The 18,361-nt window shown below is 32.5% G+C and overlaps 1 protein-coding gene across 1 annotated transcript; it reads left to right on the forward strand.

The window, feature by feature from the left end:
* The first annotated feature begins 7,724 nt into the window (after nucleotides 1–7,724).
* On the forward strand, nucleotides 7,725–18,138 carry LOC114333200 (putative transferase CAF17 homolog, mitochondrial). Its single transcript, XM_028283052.2, has 2 exons — nucleotides 7,725–8,936; nucleotides 17,810–18,138. Exon 1 carries the CDS (start codon nucleotides 7,877–7,879, stop codon nucleotides 8,912–8,914), a length of 1,038 nt encoding a protein of 345 aa, XP_028138853.2. The 5' UTR covers nucleotides 7,725–7,876; the 3' UTR covers nucleotides 8,915–8,936; nucleotides 17,810–18,138.
* Nucleotides 18,139–18,361: the final 223 nt, after the last annotated feature.

Genomic DNA, 18,361 nt, shown 5'->3' on the forward strand with positions numbered 1-18,361 from the left:
GACTAGACATCCTTAAGCTATTAACAAATTTTCAGCTTGCTATTAATCAACTTTTTTTTCAAACACGGGATCCAGACCTAATCGAATGAACTATGTTCCAATAAAGTCGTCCCAGGAACGCAACTCATAAATATTGACAATATCATTTTAAAGTCATAATTGTCAAATGACTATTTTTTCCGATTTAAATTTTTTTTTATAAGACTAAAAAAAATATAAATTTATAAGACTAAACGCTAAGTGCCGGAAACTATACGTGCATGATAATATGCAGAAACCTTTAGCATGTCACCAACACCAAAAAAATTCGGTCTCAATATAAATTTTTTTCTATCACCCTGTACAAATTTAAAAAGAAAAAACGAGATGAAGCGATAAGCGATGAGCTTTACATTCGATATACAGGGTGACCCCTTTATGGAAAAGAAGAAGAGATCTACAGATAAATGTACTTATTACAATTTTCTGGTCATTGCCGATCACTTCTTTCATTTCTTCAGCTACATTTTGCTCATTTATCGATCACTTCTTAGGGATACATAATTACATTATACAGGTAACAAATAAACAGGTGACAACTCTTCTTCTAGTTGTCAGGTTCTAGGAAAAGAAGAAGAGATCTAAAGATAAGCGAGGAGTTCTTACAACCCTCTGGTCATTGTCGGTCACTTCTTGTACTTCTTGTACACCTCCAAGGTCAGAGGAGGCTCTTCTGGTCATCAGCATCGGAGACCCTGATACCAAAAGTTACCAAAAAAGTTTGGTAAAAAGTTTGGTTACCAAAGTGTTCCAGTACCCCGCTTGCTTTCAAGTGGTTCCAGAAGCCACTTGGTTTGGTGTTACTAGATTGGTTAAGCGGTCAGGTGGGTTACTGCCTCCTAGTTTTCGAAGCAGTGAATTCGTCTGCAATTTTCTGCTTTCTCTCTTCACATAATTTTTCATACAGTTTTTCTCTCTCCTCATACCATCCAGGAATATACTCTTTGACGTACTCTCTACCAATCGAACAAGTGAAAACATTAAAATACTTGGGAATGATGGTGAATGACCAATAGGATCCTCAACAAGAAATAAAATGCCGTACCAAACAAGCAAGACAAGCTTTTATTAAATTTAAACCGCTACTTTGTAACCTCGATCTTTCCTTCAATATCTGTTAACAGAATAGTTAAGTGCTCTCTCTGTATGGCAGTGGCGAAGCGTCCATGTAACCATTGTTACCATTGGTAACAGTTACAAATCTTGCAAATAAATATTTTATGACTCCTACGAAATAATTCCATTTATATTTTTTACCAACAGAAATACTTGTTAATAGTACCTAATTCAGTAAATAGCCAACTAGACGCACGAAAATATTGGCGAGATATGTGAATCCATGGCACGTTATCATATATTATTATGCTGTTACCAATACTGGCACCGGTAACGGTACGCAGGAGAAACCTCGCTATCGCTCGGGACTAGCTCTGAAAATTTTGAAGGAGCGACGGGTCTAGAGACGGCGCGCGGGCACGCTGTGCATATCAGTATTGTCTTCATTTTGAAGATTGGTAACGTTGGTTTAGTACCTATTACAGATTAAAGTGTGCGTGCATTTAAACATGGAAGAGTGTTGCTACGTATTGCGTAATTGATCAACTACTTGAAAAGTCATTCTACTTGTTTATTTTTTTATATATTATTTTAAAGAAAAAAATGATATTGAAAATGGAAGAATTAAAATATAAACAATAGTTTTCAAAATATGTTCTTTTTCCTACTTGTTCATTTTTTTATGTTAATAGTCCAGAAAGCCACTGCGCATCCGCTAGGAAAAATATTCTAATTCGGATTTTTTGCACAATCTTACTCAAAAAGGACTCCTTTTAACAAATTTGCATGTTGCCAGGGCCAAAAGGTGGTCAAAAATTTTTTAAACGTTTTTTTTTTGTTTTTTTCCTAAAATTATTTTTTTTGCATGGAAAAAAGTTTTTTTTGGGTTTTTGGATCATTCCAAACAGAAAAGGTCTTTAGTGACTTTTCTCTAAAAATGATAGTTTTTGACAAATAAGCGATTAAAAATTGAAAAATTGCGAAATCGGCCATTTTTAACCCTCAAAAACTATGTGAAAAACTGAAAATTTGAATATTGCCAAGGTAGGTAGATATTCTTTAAACATCGATTGATGAAATCCCGAAGAGTTTTTTGCAATGCAGTATTCAAAACTCCTTTGTTTTTTAATTGCTAGTGCGCGACACTATTTTCCACCGACAGTAGTATGGTGAAAATGAAAGGAATAAATTCGTTATTTCGTAAACCGGCGACTTTAAGGAAAAATCCCGAAATAGGTCGATTTTTATTTTTAAGTTATGATATTGTGGCATCTATGGTATACTAGTGACGTCATCCATCTGGACGTGATGACGTAATCGATGATTTTTTTAAATAAGAATAGGGGTCGTGTGCTAGCTCATTTGAAAGGTTCTTCAATTATCTATTCAGTAATATAAACATTTACATAATTATTTATACAGGGTGTCCAAAAAAATTTTATTAAATTAAATTATTTGACAAAAAAAGAAGTAGAAGGACACCCTGTATAAATAATTATGTAAATGTTTACATTACTGTATAGATAATTGAAGAACCTTTCAAATAAGCTACCACACGACCCCTATTCTCATTTAAAAAAATCATCGATTACGTCATCACGCCCCGACGGATGACGTCACTAGTATACCATATATGCCACAATATCATATCTTAAAAATAAAAATCGACCTGTTTCAGGATTTTTCCTTAAAGTCGCCGGTTTACGAAATAACGAATTTATTCCTTTCATTTGCACCATACTGTCGGTGGAAAATAGTGTCGCGCACGCTTGATCAGCAATTAAAAAACAAAGGAGTTTTGAATACTGTATTGCAAAAAACTCTTCGGGATTTTTATCAATGGATGTTTAAAGAATATCTACCTACCTTGGCAACATTCAAATTTTCAGTTTTTCACATAGTTTTTGAGGGTTAAAAATGGCCGATTTCGCAATTTTTCAATTTTTAATCGCTTATTTGTCAAAAACTATCATTTTTAGAGAAAAGTCACTAAAGACCTTTTCTGTTTGGAATGATCCAAAAAATCTAAAAAAACTTTTTTCCATGCAAAAAAATAAATTTAGGAAAAAAAAACAAAAAAAAAACGTTTAAAAAATGTTTGACCACTTTTTGGTCCTGGCAACATGCAAATTTGTTAAAAGGAGTCCTTTTTGAGTAAGATTGTGCAAAAAATCCGAATTAGAATATTTTTCCTAGCGGATGCGCAGTGGCTTTCTGGACTATAATTTTATGGTAAATTAATATGTTTAGTTTGTTTATTATTTATTGTTATACCTGTTACATATACATAATTACATACATATAATTTGGGAATAGTGATTTGTTTAATTTTATCCCACAGGATTGAAAACAAAAACTTATATTTGGGCGGTTCAAAATATTTTTTTAAATAAGATTTTTTTACATCTGGTTTTGGTAACACTTTAGAAAAACTCACGCGTCGCCACTGCTGTATGGTCCTTATTTTAATAAGGCATGGAGACATGGACTTTGAAAATAACAAACTGGAGGTTTTTGAAATTTGGACCTTGCGAAGAATGTTCCGCACTTCCGCATACCAAGGAAGTCTTGAGAAGAGCAAATATTGAGAGATAATTGCCGAACTTGAACAAGATAGGAAAAATTAGATATCTGGGCCATATTCTGAGAGAGAGGAAAAATAGTAAATACGCAATCCCTCAACTAATCATCCTATCATCCAAAGAAAGATTGAGGGCAAGAGCGGATATAATTCGCCAACGCACTATAGTTGTACGTCACCATAAGAAGAAGAAAGTACCCTCTAGGAATTGCTGCCTCTAGGAATTTGGGACGTGGAAATGAGTCATAGGACCATGAATGGGAATAATCGGACATGACCTTTCTTGATGCTGGTACAGGCTGGCCTTTGTCCAGTGCCGGATTTACCACTCGACCGACTAGGCCGCGGCCTAGGGCCGCAAGCAAAAGGGGGCCGCAGCGTTTTGTAAAAAAACACTCTTTTAGGAAGACGCATTTAGTCTGAGAGACAACTTTGATTCCTATGAGAAAAGAGGAAAGAGTAGTCTAAAAATTAAACCTAAATTCTTGAAATAAAAAGACGCCCAAAAAGAAAAGCTCTTCCAGTTTAATGGCAAAGAAGACTTAAAGATTAATACCATTCAATGTTGTAATTGGCAGGCTTTGTTCAGAATTGGAAAGGTCAAGTTTATTTCAGTCTTAATGAATAATTTGGATTTTTAAACAACTTATCATCAATTTCCAATGAAGAAATCAGGGGAAAAGTTTCTATTTCGGCTAAAAAGTATCGAATCGACATAGATGGTGGCTTTGGAGAAGAGTGCGTACAGTTCAAAGGCTTTGTTGAAGGTATATTTGATGAAGAAAGAGAACCTCATGATAACAAGATTACCAAGCCTCCGAGGAATATACTTAGTATCTGTTGAAAATGAATGTTAAAACTATGTTCACTATGCTGAAAAGAATAAAAAACTACTTGCGGAACTCAATTCTAGATTGTCTAGTTTGGCTAGTTTTGTTTCAAATGCTGAGCTTTAGATTTAACGATTTGGTTAAAACTTTTGCAGCCACAAAAGCTAGAAAAGTGAGTGTTTAGAGTTTAGATATGAGATTTAATATGAGTATGAAGTGGAGTGAGTGTTAATGTTAATCACTAATCCAACTTTATCCAAATTAAAAACATGACATTGACCTTTTTTGGTATAAGAGAATAATGTGAAAATTGAACGATACAGAAGTTTATTGGTTGTAGTATCTATTAATATTTTTATTTTTCAGTACTGTAGCCTATTACTTGTACAGTTCACATTATTTTGCTTGTTCTCTTACGTATAATGTCTTTTCAACTGGGCTTTTTTTAGTCTTTTGTTGTCATCTGTACTTTTCCCTCCGAATGAAACAAATGATATTTAATTTTAACAATTAACTGCAATACTAATTTAAAATATAATAATTTTAGCAATATTAATAATTTTACAAATAACTGCTGTGTGCTAATATTTTGAATTATATAATAGTTTCTATCTTCTTCTTAAGGTGCCTTCTCCATTACGGAAGGTTGGCTATAACTACAGCAAATTGCTTTCCATCTTGAGCGGTTCTTAGTATCGAATGTGTGTCCATGCCTGTCCAGTCACTTACGTTCTTCGGCCAGAAGCATTTTTTTCTTCCTGGACCTCTTCTTCCTTCCACTTTCCCTTCCATTATGAATCGTAAAAAGTTATATCTTTCTCATCTGTAAATATGTCCTAGATAACTCGTTTTTCTGTTTTTTTTTACAATATTTAGGAGTTCTCTCTTAGTCCCCGTTCTCCTCAGCACCTCGACCTCGTTGTTGGTCACATGCTTTGTCCAAGAGATCTTCAGCATCCTTCGAAAAACCCATATCTCAAAGGCTTCTATAAATACTTATATAAATCTTTCTATACATTTTATTTTTGGAAATTTCTATAAATATAGAAATTGTTGTTAGAGCTGTTTTGGGGATTTAGTTAGCCAAATTTGCAAACCAGGATTATTTAATTAGTGAATACATTTCAACCTAATTATGTACCGTATTCAAATAGAACATTAGTGGCATTCTTATTAATTTATGTTATGCCTTGTATGTTGTACCAGTTTTAAAAAGTAAAATTAAAATAAACGTTATATATTAATATAAAACGTGCTTTATGCTTTAATTACATAACCATGAAGTTCTCGGGGGCCGCTCGGGGTAATTGGCCTAGGGCCGCAAGTACCCTAAATCCGGCACTGCCTTTGTCGTCAGTAGTAGGAAGACAATGATCGGGGTTATACTCCCTTTTCAAAGTCGCAGGTCTCTCTCTCTCTCTCTCTCTCTCTCTCTCTCTCTCTCTCTCTCTCTCTCTCTCTCTCTCTCTCTCTCTGCTGTCTGGCCGGGACAGCGCATCTTCTTTTGTTTTTATTCTCTGGATAAATTGTGAACTAATTCCCTCCACTCTCTTCTATCTTTTGCTCTCTTTTTTACTTCGCCCCATCTTAGTAAAATTTTTTCGTGTTCTCTCGTTGTTGTTCTTTTCCAGCTGTTGTCTGGTCTGCCCCTCTTTCTTTTCCCATCTGGTTGGTATTCAAGTGCTTGTCTTGCTATGCTGCTTTGGTCTTTCCTTAAAGTGTGGCCGATCCATTTCCATTTTTTTCCTTGACTGTAGTAGATACGTTAGTTTGCTTTGTCCTTTCCCATAGTTCTGTATTAGTTATTTTGTTTGGCCAGTATATTTTCAGGATTTTTCTTAGAGATTTGTTTACAAATGTTTGTAGTTTTTTAGTTGTATTTTCGTCCTGTTTCCATGTTTCTGCTCCATAGAATACTTTTAATGCAACTGTTAAAGATTTTAATTTTTGTTGTTTCCGATATTTCGTTTGTTTGCCAAATTCTATTTAAAGCGTTGAATGCGTGTTGCGCCTTTGTTATTCTCGTCTGTATATCCTTTTTACACCCCCCGCTCCTTTCCATGACAGATCCCAGATATTTGTGAACTTGTGTCTACCTCTTTTACTTCTTTACCGTTTATCATTATTTTATTATTTGGATGGTTATTATTTTTTAGAAGTTTAGTTTTTTCTGTGTTTATTCGAAGTCCGATTTGGAGGACTTAGGCCTTCAATATTATCTGACAGAATTACTGTATCGTTCGCGTATCTAATCAAATTAAGTAGTTCCCCTTTGATTTTTATTCCATATGGCTGTAAGTGCCTTTTTAAATAACTGGTCCGAGTAATCATTGAACAATGTTGGCGACAAAATGCAACCTTGTCTGATTCCTCGTTGTATGGAGATTTCGTCGGTGTAGATATCTTCAATTTTTACGATAGCAGTTTGATTCCAGTACTTACAAATTTTTAATGACACGAATATCTTTGTCATCGATTCCTATATTTTTCAGCACCTGCAATAATTTTACATGCTGTAATTACTTTATCGAAGGCCTTTTTGAAGTCCACGAAGCATGCAAATACATATTTTCTTTGCTCACGGCATTTCTGTAATAGGCTATTTAGCGCAAAAAGTGTCTTCCTGCTAGTTCCCATAGCATTTCTAAAACCAAATTGGGTATCTTCGAGATCTTCTTCGCATTTGCGTCTAGTTCTATTGTGAAGTATTCTTAGGAAAATCTTAGAGTGTGGCTCATTAGATTGGAATAATTAATCGATATTCTAATATCTATCAGATGTTTTTTAGGTATTGCGAATATGGAGCCTATATTGCGACAAAGATGGATTTGAGTCGATCTGTGGGAATCACTCCGGTGTTATATATTGCATTAAAAAGTCTTACTAATTACTACTTTTATGTTATCTTCTTCATATATTCGCTTCAGCAACTCAGTTGGTGTATTATCTGATCTGAACCACAAGCTTTTTTCATTTTAGCATTAAATCGTAGATACTGTCTACTTAATAGGCAACATGTAATACGCATATTTTAAAATATGTTTTGATTCTATTTTGACGGAATTCGGAGTCAAATATGAACCCTCATGTACTGAACTATTTTTATCCTTGGATATCTGTAATCGGAAGTAAGCCACTAACCTAACCTAATTTTCTTTTTTTTAGTATGAAGTTGACCGTTTTACTCTCTTTCCTTGTCTAAGGTTTTAGTCTTAGTATTTTGTGAGGTTAGAAAACTTTATTTTGTTTAGATTTTTAAATGATTCCTGCATTTAAAGTATCTATGAAATTCGCTAATGAATTTGTAATATGCGTAAATATAATAATTGTCGATGGGTAAGAAACATCTTAATTTAAATACTGCCCAGTCATGTTAAAATTATCAAAAATTTTCAATATCACTAACATCAGATTTTGTTCCAATGCTGCTACAAGAACCATTTTGGAACCCTTAAAAAATAGATCGCTTATACATGTAAGTGGAAATGATTCCACAGAGTTTTTACAAGGTCTAGTTACAAATGATATTAATCATTTAAGTCAAAATTTTCATTCAATGTATGCAATGTTTTTAAATACAAAAGGTAGAGTTTTGTATGACAGCATTATATACAAATTCGAGACTGATAACTCATACTTTATAGAATGTGATTTAGAAATTGAAAAGCAATTAGAGAAACATCTAAAAATGTATCGAGTACGAAAAAAGGTTGATGTTACAAATGCATGCGATAAGTATCAAATATACGTATTATTTAAAAACAACTGCCTGAAAACTGAAGATGTTCAGTTAGAGAAGAACATAGTAGATAGCACTGCTGCACAAGAATCTGCACCTTTGCAAACAACTAAAAAAATGTTTATCTTTAAAGATCCTAGAGTGGCCGATCTAGGCTATAGAATAATTGCTAAAAATGATGTAGATATCGAGAAAGAAATTTCGTCTTCAGTTATTACAGAATCTCCCACGCCTGAGGAAAATTATAAGTATCTTAGATATTCCCTAGGAATAGGGGAAGGTGTCAACGATTTACCTGTAGGTAACTGTTTTCCTTTAGAGTCCAACTGTGATTATTTACATGGCGTTAGTTTTCATAAAGGCTGTTATATTGGTCAAGAACTCACAGCTAGAACGCATCATACAGGTGTAGTTAGGAAACGTTTAATGCCACTCTTGTTTATAGAACCTCCAAATTCTTTACCTAGTGATAATGTTCTAAAATCTGATCAGGTAAATCTTGGTAAACTAAGAGGCACGGAACAAAATTTAGGTTTAGCACTGGTAAGAATAGAATCTGCATTAAATTTGGGTCAGTTTAAAGTTGGAAATGGATTGGCAAAAGTATGGAAACCCCATTGGTGGCCTGTGGAGTTACCAAAAGAAAAGCAAAAAATTCAAAAGACTTAATGGTTTTAATCTCTTAATAAAGGTAAATTTTATTTCATCATGACATTCTTTTATTGGCTAACAATTCTTTTTATTTGTTATACTTTTTATATGTACTAATACACTGTGCGTCATTAAAAAGGGGCCACCTAGAAGTTTATAAGAATTTTTCAATAATTTTAAATTTATACAATTTATTCTATAGTAGCTATAATCCTGCAATGTAGAAACACTTTTAGGCGCCACCAAACGGTACCGACAGATCAATTAAGGGTAATAAGTTTGTAGAATTGATATCCATTTTACAATTCGGATAATGCATGTATTGTTTGTACCTTATTTTTCTTGGAATATGGCTGCTCTGTTTTCAAAAATCTTTCATTAGTGAAGAGTTGTTCAAAGAGTGAACTTGTGCAATTTTTAAATCTAAAACTATGGCTGAGAAATTTGCTAGATCTGTCCAAATTGTTATTTTGATTGATAATGGAATGATTTAAAGAGAAGTGGTCAGACAGCTGGGAGTCAGTCATTGTATGGTCCAAAAAACATACCAATGATTTATAGAAACTGGATCTCACGAATGATGACCAGGGTAAGGCCTGAGAAGAACCACAATGGCCAGAGAAGGCCGTTTTTTATAATGCACTTCTTTGCAAAATCAGTTCGTTATCATACAATATGTCCACGGATGGGGTGGCCAAGAGGAAAAACTATTTTATTTTCAATTTTAGCGAAAAATGTCATTCTTGATAAAAAGTTTTGCTTGTTCTGAAACCCCATAAAACGAAATAAAATTGTAAGTTTTTTAAAACCTGCTTAATATTGTAGCCAATTTTATGTAAATCCCCATAAATTTTTGCACTAAGTTCGAAATCGTAACAATAAATAATCTAGTGTTGCTAAGCTACAATGAAGCTGTCAACACCGATAAATAATTCGCTAATTGTCATTTTTTTCATCAAGATAATGTTAAGCACCCAATAAAGAATTTATCTTGTAAATTGTTTTATGGCATTGCAGCTTTTTAGCACAGACATGCGATTGAAATGTTCAATGAAAAATATCTAGATGTAGGTACTCGGATTTGTAGGTACCACAATGGATTGAAGAAACTGATAAATAAATTCAATAAGACAGGATCTACATAAAGATTTACATAAAACTGGCTACAAAATTGAGCAGGTTTTGAAAAACTTGAATTTTATTTCGTTTTATGAGGTTTTAGAACGAGCAAAACTTTTTATCAAGAATAACATATTTAGCTAAAATTGAAAAGAAAAAAGTTTTTCCTCTTGGGCCTATCTCATGTTAATTGATAGACAAGTGTTGAATGCTCACCAATACATTATCAAACTTCTAGATGAGCATGTTGCTGGGTTTGTGGGCGAAAACTTTATTTTCATGCAAGAAAATGCACAGCCACAAGCAGCCAGGATGACATTGCAATACCTGGAAACCGACAGGGTGCCAAAAATGAATTGGCTAGCTCAAAGCCCAGATTTGAATCTGATTGAACATGTTTGGGACCTACTCAAACGAATAGTAGGAAACCTGCTCCAATAAATCTCGAGCAGCTTCAGTTGGCGCTCATGGAAGAATGGGAAGCTTTTCCTCGAGACAACATCCAGAATTTGATCAATTCAATACCAATTCGAATGAGGAGTGTAATTCAAAATAGAGGTGGTAATACAGAATATTAAAAATCATAAATCATGACTTCAAGTCGATATTGGGACCACTTTTATTTCTAATCTATATTAATGATCTTCCACTCACTGACAGACCTCACCAGTTCATTTACTCTTTTTGCTGATGACACTACTTTTACTTGCAAAGATCATGATCTTAATGCAGCCATAGAAGCGTCACAATTACTTAACCCTTTCAGTCACCCTATTTGTTTAAAGGAACATCACCTTTTCATAATCGCCAACAATAGCTAATTCTCATTTTTTATGGTCAATCACAGTGATCCTCTATTCGCGGTGTGCAAGTACTTGGAAAGAGAAACGAGAAACGACCGTGCGCGAGTCGCGGAGAAATATTGCAACTATCTTAAATAATTCATATTGTCAATTGAAATTGTCAAATTGACTATATTTCATACCTTCTGTCATTGACTTAGAAAAATTATATATTGCTCCACAATATTGATATGATATGCAATTATTATATAAAGGTAAATTTAATTAATTGTATTTTGCTTGCAATACTGCATTTTAATAACGGATTTTATTTACTACATACAATTGTTTACGTTTGCTAAACATAACCTGCATCTTATTTTTTTCTTCTTATTATTTTTTTGGACTATGGTCTTGACAATTATCCAGCAACCAGGACTAATATAATTGGCCAATATAATTAAAAGTGCGAATAAAAGTACAGAGCGTAGAAATAGAGGTCGCTTTGCCGAACTTGCACGGTCCCAATACAAACATCGTCTTTGTCCATTGTATTAGTCACAGTGTCACACTTGTTCCGAATAATAGCTTAGTTTGGTTGATAAATAGCACATGGTAACACATATTTTGAGCTTATCTGCAATTCGTGATATTTCCTTTGTGTTTAAACTTGTTAGGTAAGTTAAAATCTGATTATTATAAAAGATAAAAAGATTATTATAAAAGATATAAAAATTATTTTATAGATACTTAGGTGTTAGTTTTTACATGTATGTACAAAAACATGAAAAATATTAGATATAATACCTAATATAGTTACAAAAAATCATGTGTTCTTTTAAACGAACATGGTGACTCAAAGGTAATTTAATTTTCAGATTTCTTATTTTGACAACATGTCTAGAAAGCCACTAACTGAAGCTGGACTCCTTGATATTATCAATAATTTGTCAGATATCGAAGTTATGAGCCATGATGAATTACAGAACTTACAGGATACCTCAGATGTTTAATTCTGATTTAGAAGGTAAGCAATATTGATCAAGTAATACCATCAAGGGATAACCATAAAAAAAGTTAGGACGTCCATCAAGCACCAATGGATCTTATACACCACCAACCACTAAAAAAATAGAAGATGAAACAAAGGACATTAAGAGAAATTCGTTTTGACGGTGTGGATCATTTGCCCATATTTGACCAGAGCCAAGCCAGCTGCAAGATGTAAAAGACACACATTAGTTTTAGTATGTAAATGGAAAATTTATTTATGTAATGTCCGTGAACGTAATTGAATTGTTTCGTTGATTTTCATTCAAAATAAATGTTTTTTTTTACGATTTTTGGGATATTTCATTTACATGCGCGACTCTTGAGTTACCATGGTCGTTTTAACGAACATTAATTTTTTTTTAATTCGTTCTTATGAGCAAAATTTTTTGTTTATAAATCGTTAAAAAGTCATGACTGAAAGGGTTAATTTGATGTTGTTCTGAAGCTATTTCCTTGTGGCATTTTTATAATCAACTATTTTTAATGGGAAATAAGCCACAATTTTACAAAAAAAAGATTTTATTAACGTTTCGAAGCCCAAATCGGGTTTCGTTGTCAAAATACAAAATACTACTAAAATAAACAAAAATGTTGTTAAGAAAAAAAATTTCTTCTAATAATTTATTTAATCTGACTCATTTATATTGGCAATTTAGACGTATATTATACATTTTTAAGTAGAAGACTTTAAAATGATATCGCCAATATTTATGAGTTGTGTTCCTTGGACGACTTTACTAAAAGATAGTTCATTCGATTACATGAAATCAATCCCAACTAAAGAATATCCGTCACAAAGAAATCATAGCATGTGATCTGTCTTTAAAAAGACGACCAAATGCAACGATGATAGTAAAATTCTCGCGTTAGAGATTCCATAGTAAATAGGGAAAACCAGGAAAAAACCTCGTGATACTATCCCGACATCGTCAGTATTTGGTCTTACATTTAATTTACTTTCAAAAAACTAATACCAAATTCTGACTTTATTATGTTTAAATTATAAATAATATTAATATAGATATACAATAAGTAATACTAAAATATAAAATTTGTACTCGATATAACTCGATGTAACTCGATATGTTATTGACTTACTAATCGTGGTATTTTCTTTCTATTGACTTCGTCTTTCACGATTAGTAAGTCAATAACATATCGAGTTAGTACACATTTTATATTTTAGTATTACTTATTGTATATCTATGTATTATTAATATTATTTATAATTTAAACATAATAAAGTCAGAATTTGGTATTAGGTTTTTGAAAGTAAATTAAATGTAAGACCAAATACTTACGATGTCGGGATAGTATCACGAGGTTTTTCCTGGTTTTCCCTCGTGATTTACTATGGAATCTCTAACGCGAGAATTTTACTGTCATCGTTGCATTTGGTTGTCTTTTTAAAGACAGATCACATGCTATGATTTGTTTGTGACGGATATTCTTGAGTTGGGATTGATTTCATGTAATCGAATGAACTATCTTTTAGTAAAGTCGTCCCAGTTATCCAGCAACCAGGACTAATATAATTGGCCAATATAATTAAAAGTGCGAATAAAAGTACAGAGCGTAGAAATAGAGGTCGCTTTGCCGAACTTGCACGGTCCCAATACAAACATCGTCTTTGTCCATTGTATTAGTCACAGTGTCACACTTGTTCCGAATAATAGCTTAGTTTGGTTGATAAATAGCACATGGTAACACATATTTTGAGCTTATCTGCAATTCGTGATATTTCCTTTGTGTTTAAACTTGTTAGGTAAGTTAAAATCTGATTATTATAAAAGATAAAAAGATTATTATAAAAGATATAAAAATTATTTTATAGATACTTAGGTGTTAGTTTTTACATGTATGTACAAAAACATGAAAAATATTAGATATAATACCTAATATAGTTACAAAAAATCATGTGTTCTTTTAAACGAACATGGTGACTCAAAGGTAATTTAATTTTCAGATTTCTTATTTTGACAACATGTCTAGAAAGCCACTAACTGAAGCTGGACTCCTTGATATTATCAATAATTTGTCAGATATCGAAGTTATGAGCCATGATGAATTACAGAACTTACAGGATACCTCAGATGTTTAATTCTGATTTAGAAGGTAAGCAATATTGATCAAGTAATACCATCAAGGGATAACCATAAAAAAAGTTAGGACGTCCATTAAGCACCAATGGATCTTATACACCACCAACCACTAAAAAAATAGAAGATGAAACAAAGGACATTAAGAGAAATTCGTTTTGACGGTGTGGATCATTTGCCCATATTTGACCAGAGCCAAGCCAGCTGCAAGATGTAAAAGACACACATTAGTTTTAGTATGTAAATGGAAAATTTATTTATGTAATGTCCGTGAACGTAATTGAATTGTTTCGTTGATTTTCATTCAAAATAAATGTTTTTTTTTTACGATTTTTGGGATATTTCTTTTACATGCGCGACTCTTGAGTTACCATGGTCGTTTTAACGAACATTATTTTTTTTTTAATTCGTTCTTATGAGCAAAATTTTTTGTTTATAAATCTTTAAAAAGTCATGACTGAAAGGGTTAATTTGATGTTGTTCTGAAGCTATTTCCTTGTGGCATTTTTATAATCAACTATTTTTAATGGGAAATAAGCCACAATTTTACAAAAAAAAGATTTTATTAACGTTTCGAAGCCCAAATCGGGTTTCGTTGTCAAAATACAAAATACTACTAAAATAAACAAAAATGTTGTTAAGAAAAAAAATTTCTTCTAATAATTTATTTAATCTGACTCATTTATATTGGCAATTTAGACGTATATTATACATTTTTAAGTAGAAGACTTTAAAATGATATCGCCAATATTTATGAGTTGTGTTCCTTGGACGACTTTACTAAAAGATAGTTCATTCGATTACATGAAATCAATCCCAACTAAAGAATATCCGTCACAAAGAAATCATAGCATGTGATCTGTCTTTAAAAAGACGACCAAATGCAACGATGATAGTAAAATTCTCGCGTTAGAGATTCCATAGTAAATAGGGAAAACCAGGAAAAAACCTCGTGATACTATCCCGACATCGTCAGTATTTGGTCTTACATTTAATTTACTTTCAAAAAACTAATACCAAATTCTGACTTTATTATGTTTAAATTATAAATAATATTAATATAGATATACAATAAGTAATACTAAAATATAAAATTTGTACTCGATATAACTCGATGTAACTCGATATGTTATTGACTTACTAATCGTGGTATTTTCTTTCTATTGACTTCGTCTTTCACGATTAGTAAGTCAATAACATATCGAGTTAGTACACATTTTATATTTTAGTATTACTTATTGTATATCTATGTATTATTAATATTATTTATAATTTAAACATAATAAAGTCAGAATTTGGTATTAGGTTTTTGAAAGTAAATTAAATGTAAGACCAAATACTTACGATGTCGGGATAGTATCACGAGGTTTTTCCTGGTTTTCCCTCGTGATTTACTATGGAATCTCTAACGCGAGAATTTTACTGTCATCGTTGCATTTGGTTGTCTTTTTACAGACAGATCACATGCTATGATTTGTTTGTGACGGAAATTCTTGAGTTGGGATTGATTTCATGTAATCGAATGAACTATCTTTTAGTAAAGTCGTCCCAGGAACGCAACTCATAAATGTTGGCGATATCATTTTAAAGTCTTCTACTTTAAAATGTATAATATACGTCTAAATTGCCAATATAAATGAGTCAGATTAAGTAAATTATTAGAAGAATTTTTTTTACTTAGCAAAATTTTTGTTTATTTTAGTAGTATTTTGTGTTTTGACAACGAACCCCGATTTGGGCTTCGAAACGTTAATAAAATCATTTTTTTGGTAAAATTGTGGCTTATTTCCCATTGAAAATAGTTGGTTAATTTGATGTACACTCGCTACCGCCCTGAACTTGGCACCCTTAATGATAGCACCCTTCCAAATTTTTAGAGTTCTGAGCTCTTTTTGAAGAGTTCTATAGTTCTCGCCGGGGTGCAGAAAGAGTTCTGCAGTTTAAATGCCGTTTTTTTTTTTTAAACAAATTTTGGGGTGCCAATTTCAGGCCGCACCCCTTTTGTGCGGAAGGGTAGTTCCAGGTGCACAATTTGGAAGAAAATAAAGAGTTCTAGAGTTCTCAATAGTTTTTTTTAAGAGTTCCGTCATAGTACGCGAGTTAGGGGCATTTGAAAAAAAAGCGAACAGCATCCTTTTTTAACGAGGTTGTTCGAGATTAATATCAAACCAGTGCAATTAGTATAACAAATAGAAAACAGGTTACACGTCGATTGGTCATTTGGGAATAATGACTCTACTACTCGTAAAGTAGTGCTCATTTTAGTTCAAATTCGCTCATTTAGCATTCTTTTTAATCAGAAGTACAATTAGTTTAATGAACCAAAAAAATGCATTATCTATTATTGATTTGCAAATATTTAGTATAATATTGTATTTCTGTTTATCGATATTAGAGTTTGCATAACCAGCATCCTTTTTCAAGGAGGTTTTTCTAGCGCAATATAAAGCTATTACAACCAGTTTAATAGATAAATAAATATGTTGTGCATCGATTGCTCATCAGTAAAAATCGATTCTAATATTCTTTACGTGCTCGTTTTCGTTTACATTTTCATGATTTTCATCCTTCCTAATTTATCTTGAGCTGGCACAACTTGCGACATTTTCACAAATATTAATTATTACAAAATGACGATTTTTGAAGGTAATAAAATAGTGAATTGAAATATTTTTTCGTTGCTCAAGGTCAAAACTTAAACTCTATGTTTTTACGGAATTTCTCATGTGCCTTCAATAGCACAGTGGGTAGCGCGCTTCGCTATTTTCAGTTGTCGCGGAGGTCCCGGGTTCGAATCCCGGGAACGGCTTCAGAATATTTTTCTGACACAGATTTCATGGAAAATGAATCAAAGGATTATTATTAACCACTAAACTATATCTGCATATGTGGTTCATCTTTCTTAAAGAAAAAATATTTTTTGCCTCCTTTTTATTTATTAAATTTATTAAATAAAAAGGAGGCAAAAAATATTTTTTCTTTAAGAAAGATGAACCACATATGCAGATATAGTTTAATGGTTAATAATAATCTTTTGATTCATGAAGGGTGCCAAGCTCAGGGCGGTTAACAAAAATATAACAACTCTAATTTATTGTTTATGAATTATGAATAAATTATTCATAAACTTGTATAATTAAAGACAAAAATTCTTATGTAAATAATTACTAATTCGAGATTCAATATACATTAAATTTTTAGTACACTTTGATAAAAAAAGGGAATATGCATCGATTGTTTAAATGTTAATATTGTCTTACAAATTTTTTTGCTCCTTTTGATTCGATTTGCTCCATGAAAAGCTATTTTTAGTCTATAATAATATTATACTATAATAATATTAAACTATAATAATTCTCAAGTATCGTTCAATACGCATGCGGCGGCAAATCCTCGCTTTTTTTTCAAATTCCCCTAACTAGCGTACTATGACGGAACTCTTAAAAAAAACTATTGAGAACTCGAGAACTCTTTATTTTCTTCCAAATTTTGCACCTGGAACTACCCTTTCGCACAAAAGGGGTGCGGCCTGAAATTGGCACCCCAAAATTTGTTTTAAAAAAAACGGCATTTAAACTGCAGAACTCTTTCTGCACCCCGGCGAGAACTATAGAACTCTTCAAAAAGAGCTCAGAACTCTAAAAATTTGGAAGGGTGCTATCATTAAGGGTGCCAAGTTCAGGGCGGTACACTCGCTGTATCTCAGAAACGAGCGATGTTAAACACATGGTTATTAAGTAAAATATGATTTTTTTTTGGATTCTGAACATATAGTTACTTTTGGTCCATTCATTATCTCACCCTGTATACTTTTTGATTTAAAATTGATTTCAAATAAACTCACATATACTTATTTTTAGGAATCCATAAGGTGTTAAATGGAGAACAAAATTAAAGAGGAGCACTTACTACAGTCCTGCCTGACTGAAGAGCCTTCAACATCTAAGGCTAACCAACAAGAAGCATGTACCAAAAAAGATGGAGAAATACAGTATTTTCAATGCTCAACTTGCAATCTTCGAGTTCCATTTGATTATTTTGGAAGAAATCCTTCGTATGTCAAACATTACTTTTTATTAGAAGATAGTTACTTAATAGAAGACCCGTTCACACCTCCCAAGAATGGTAAAATTATTGTCTTAGGGGCTAACTGCAAAAAGTGTAAAAAATCTGTTTGTAAGGATACTAATTGTAGTACTTATTATGATTGGACGTACTGTATTCAGTGTGCTCAACAAAATATTAATTGTTTTCCTAAAAGCGTTCAAGAAAAATTGAATAGAATTATTGTTTAACATAACTTTCTTTTATTACAGTTTTTGTTTTCCTTTTACCCACTCTTCTTTTCCATCTGACTTCGATATGCTTTGTATGATGTGTCAGGTGTGCGTTTTTTTTTGGACTCTTATTTG

This window comes from Diabrotica virgifera, chromosome 1 (assembly GCF_917563875.1).
Source record: "Diabrotica virgifera virgifera chromosome 1, PGI_DIABVI_V3a".
NCBI lineage: Eukaryota > Metazoa > Arthropoda > Insecta > Coleoptera > Chrysomelidae > Diabrotica > Diabrotica virgifera.

Coding starts and splice junctions, on each gene's coding strand:
- LOC114333200 (XM_028283052.2), top strand. CDS start 7,877: ATGTTAAAATTATCAAAAATTTTCAATATCACTAACATCAGATTTTGT.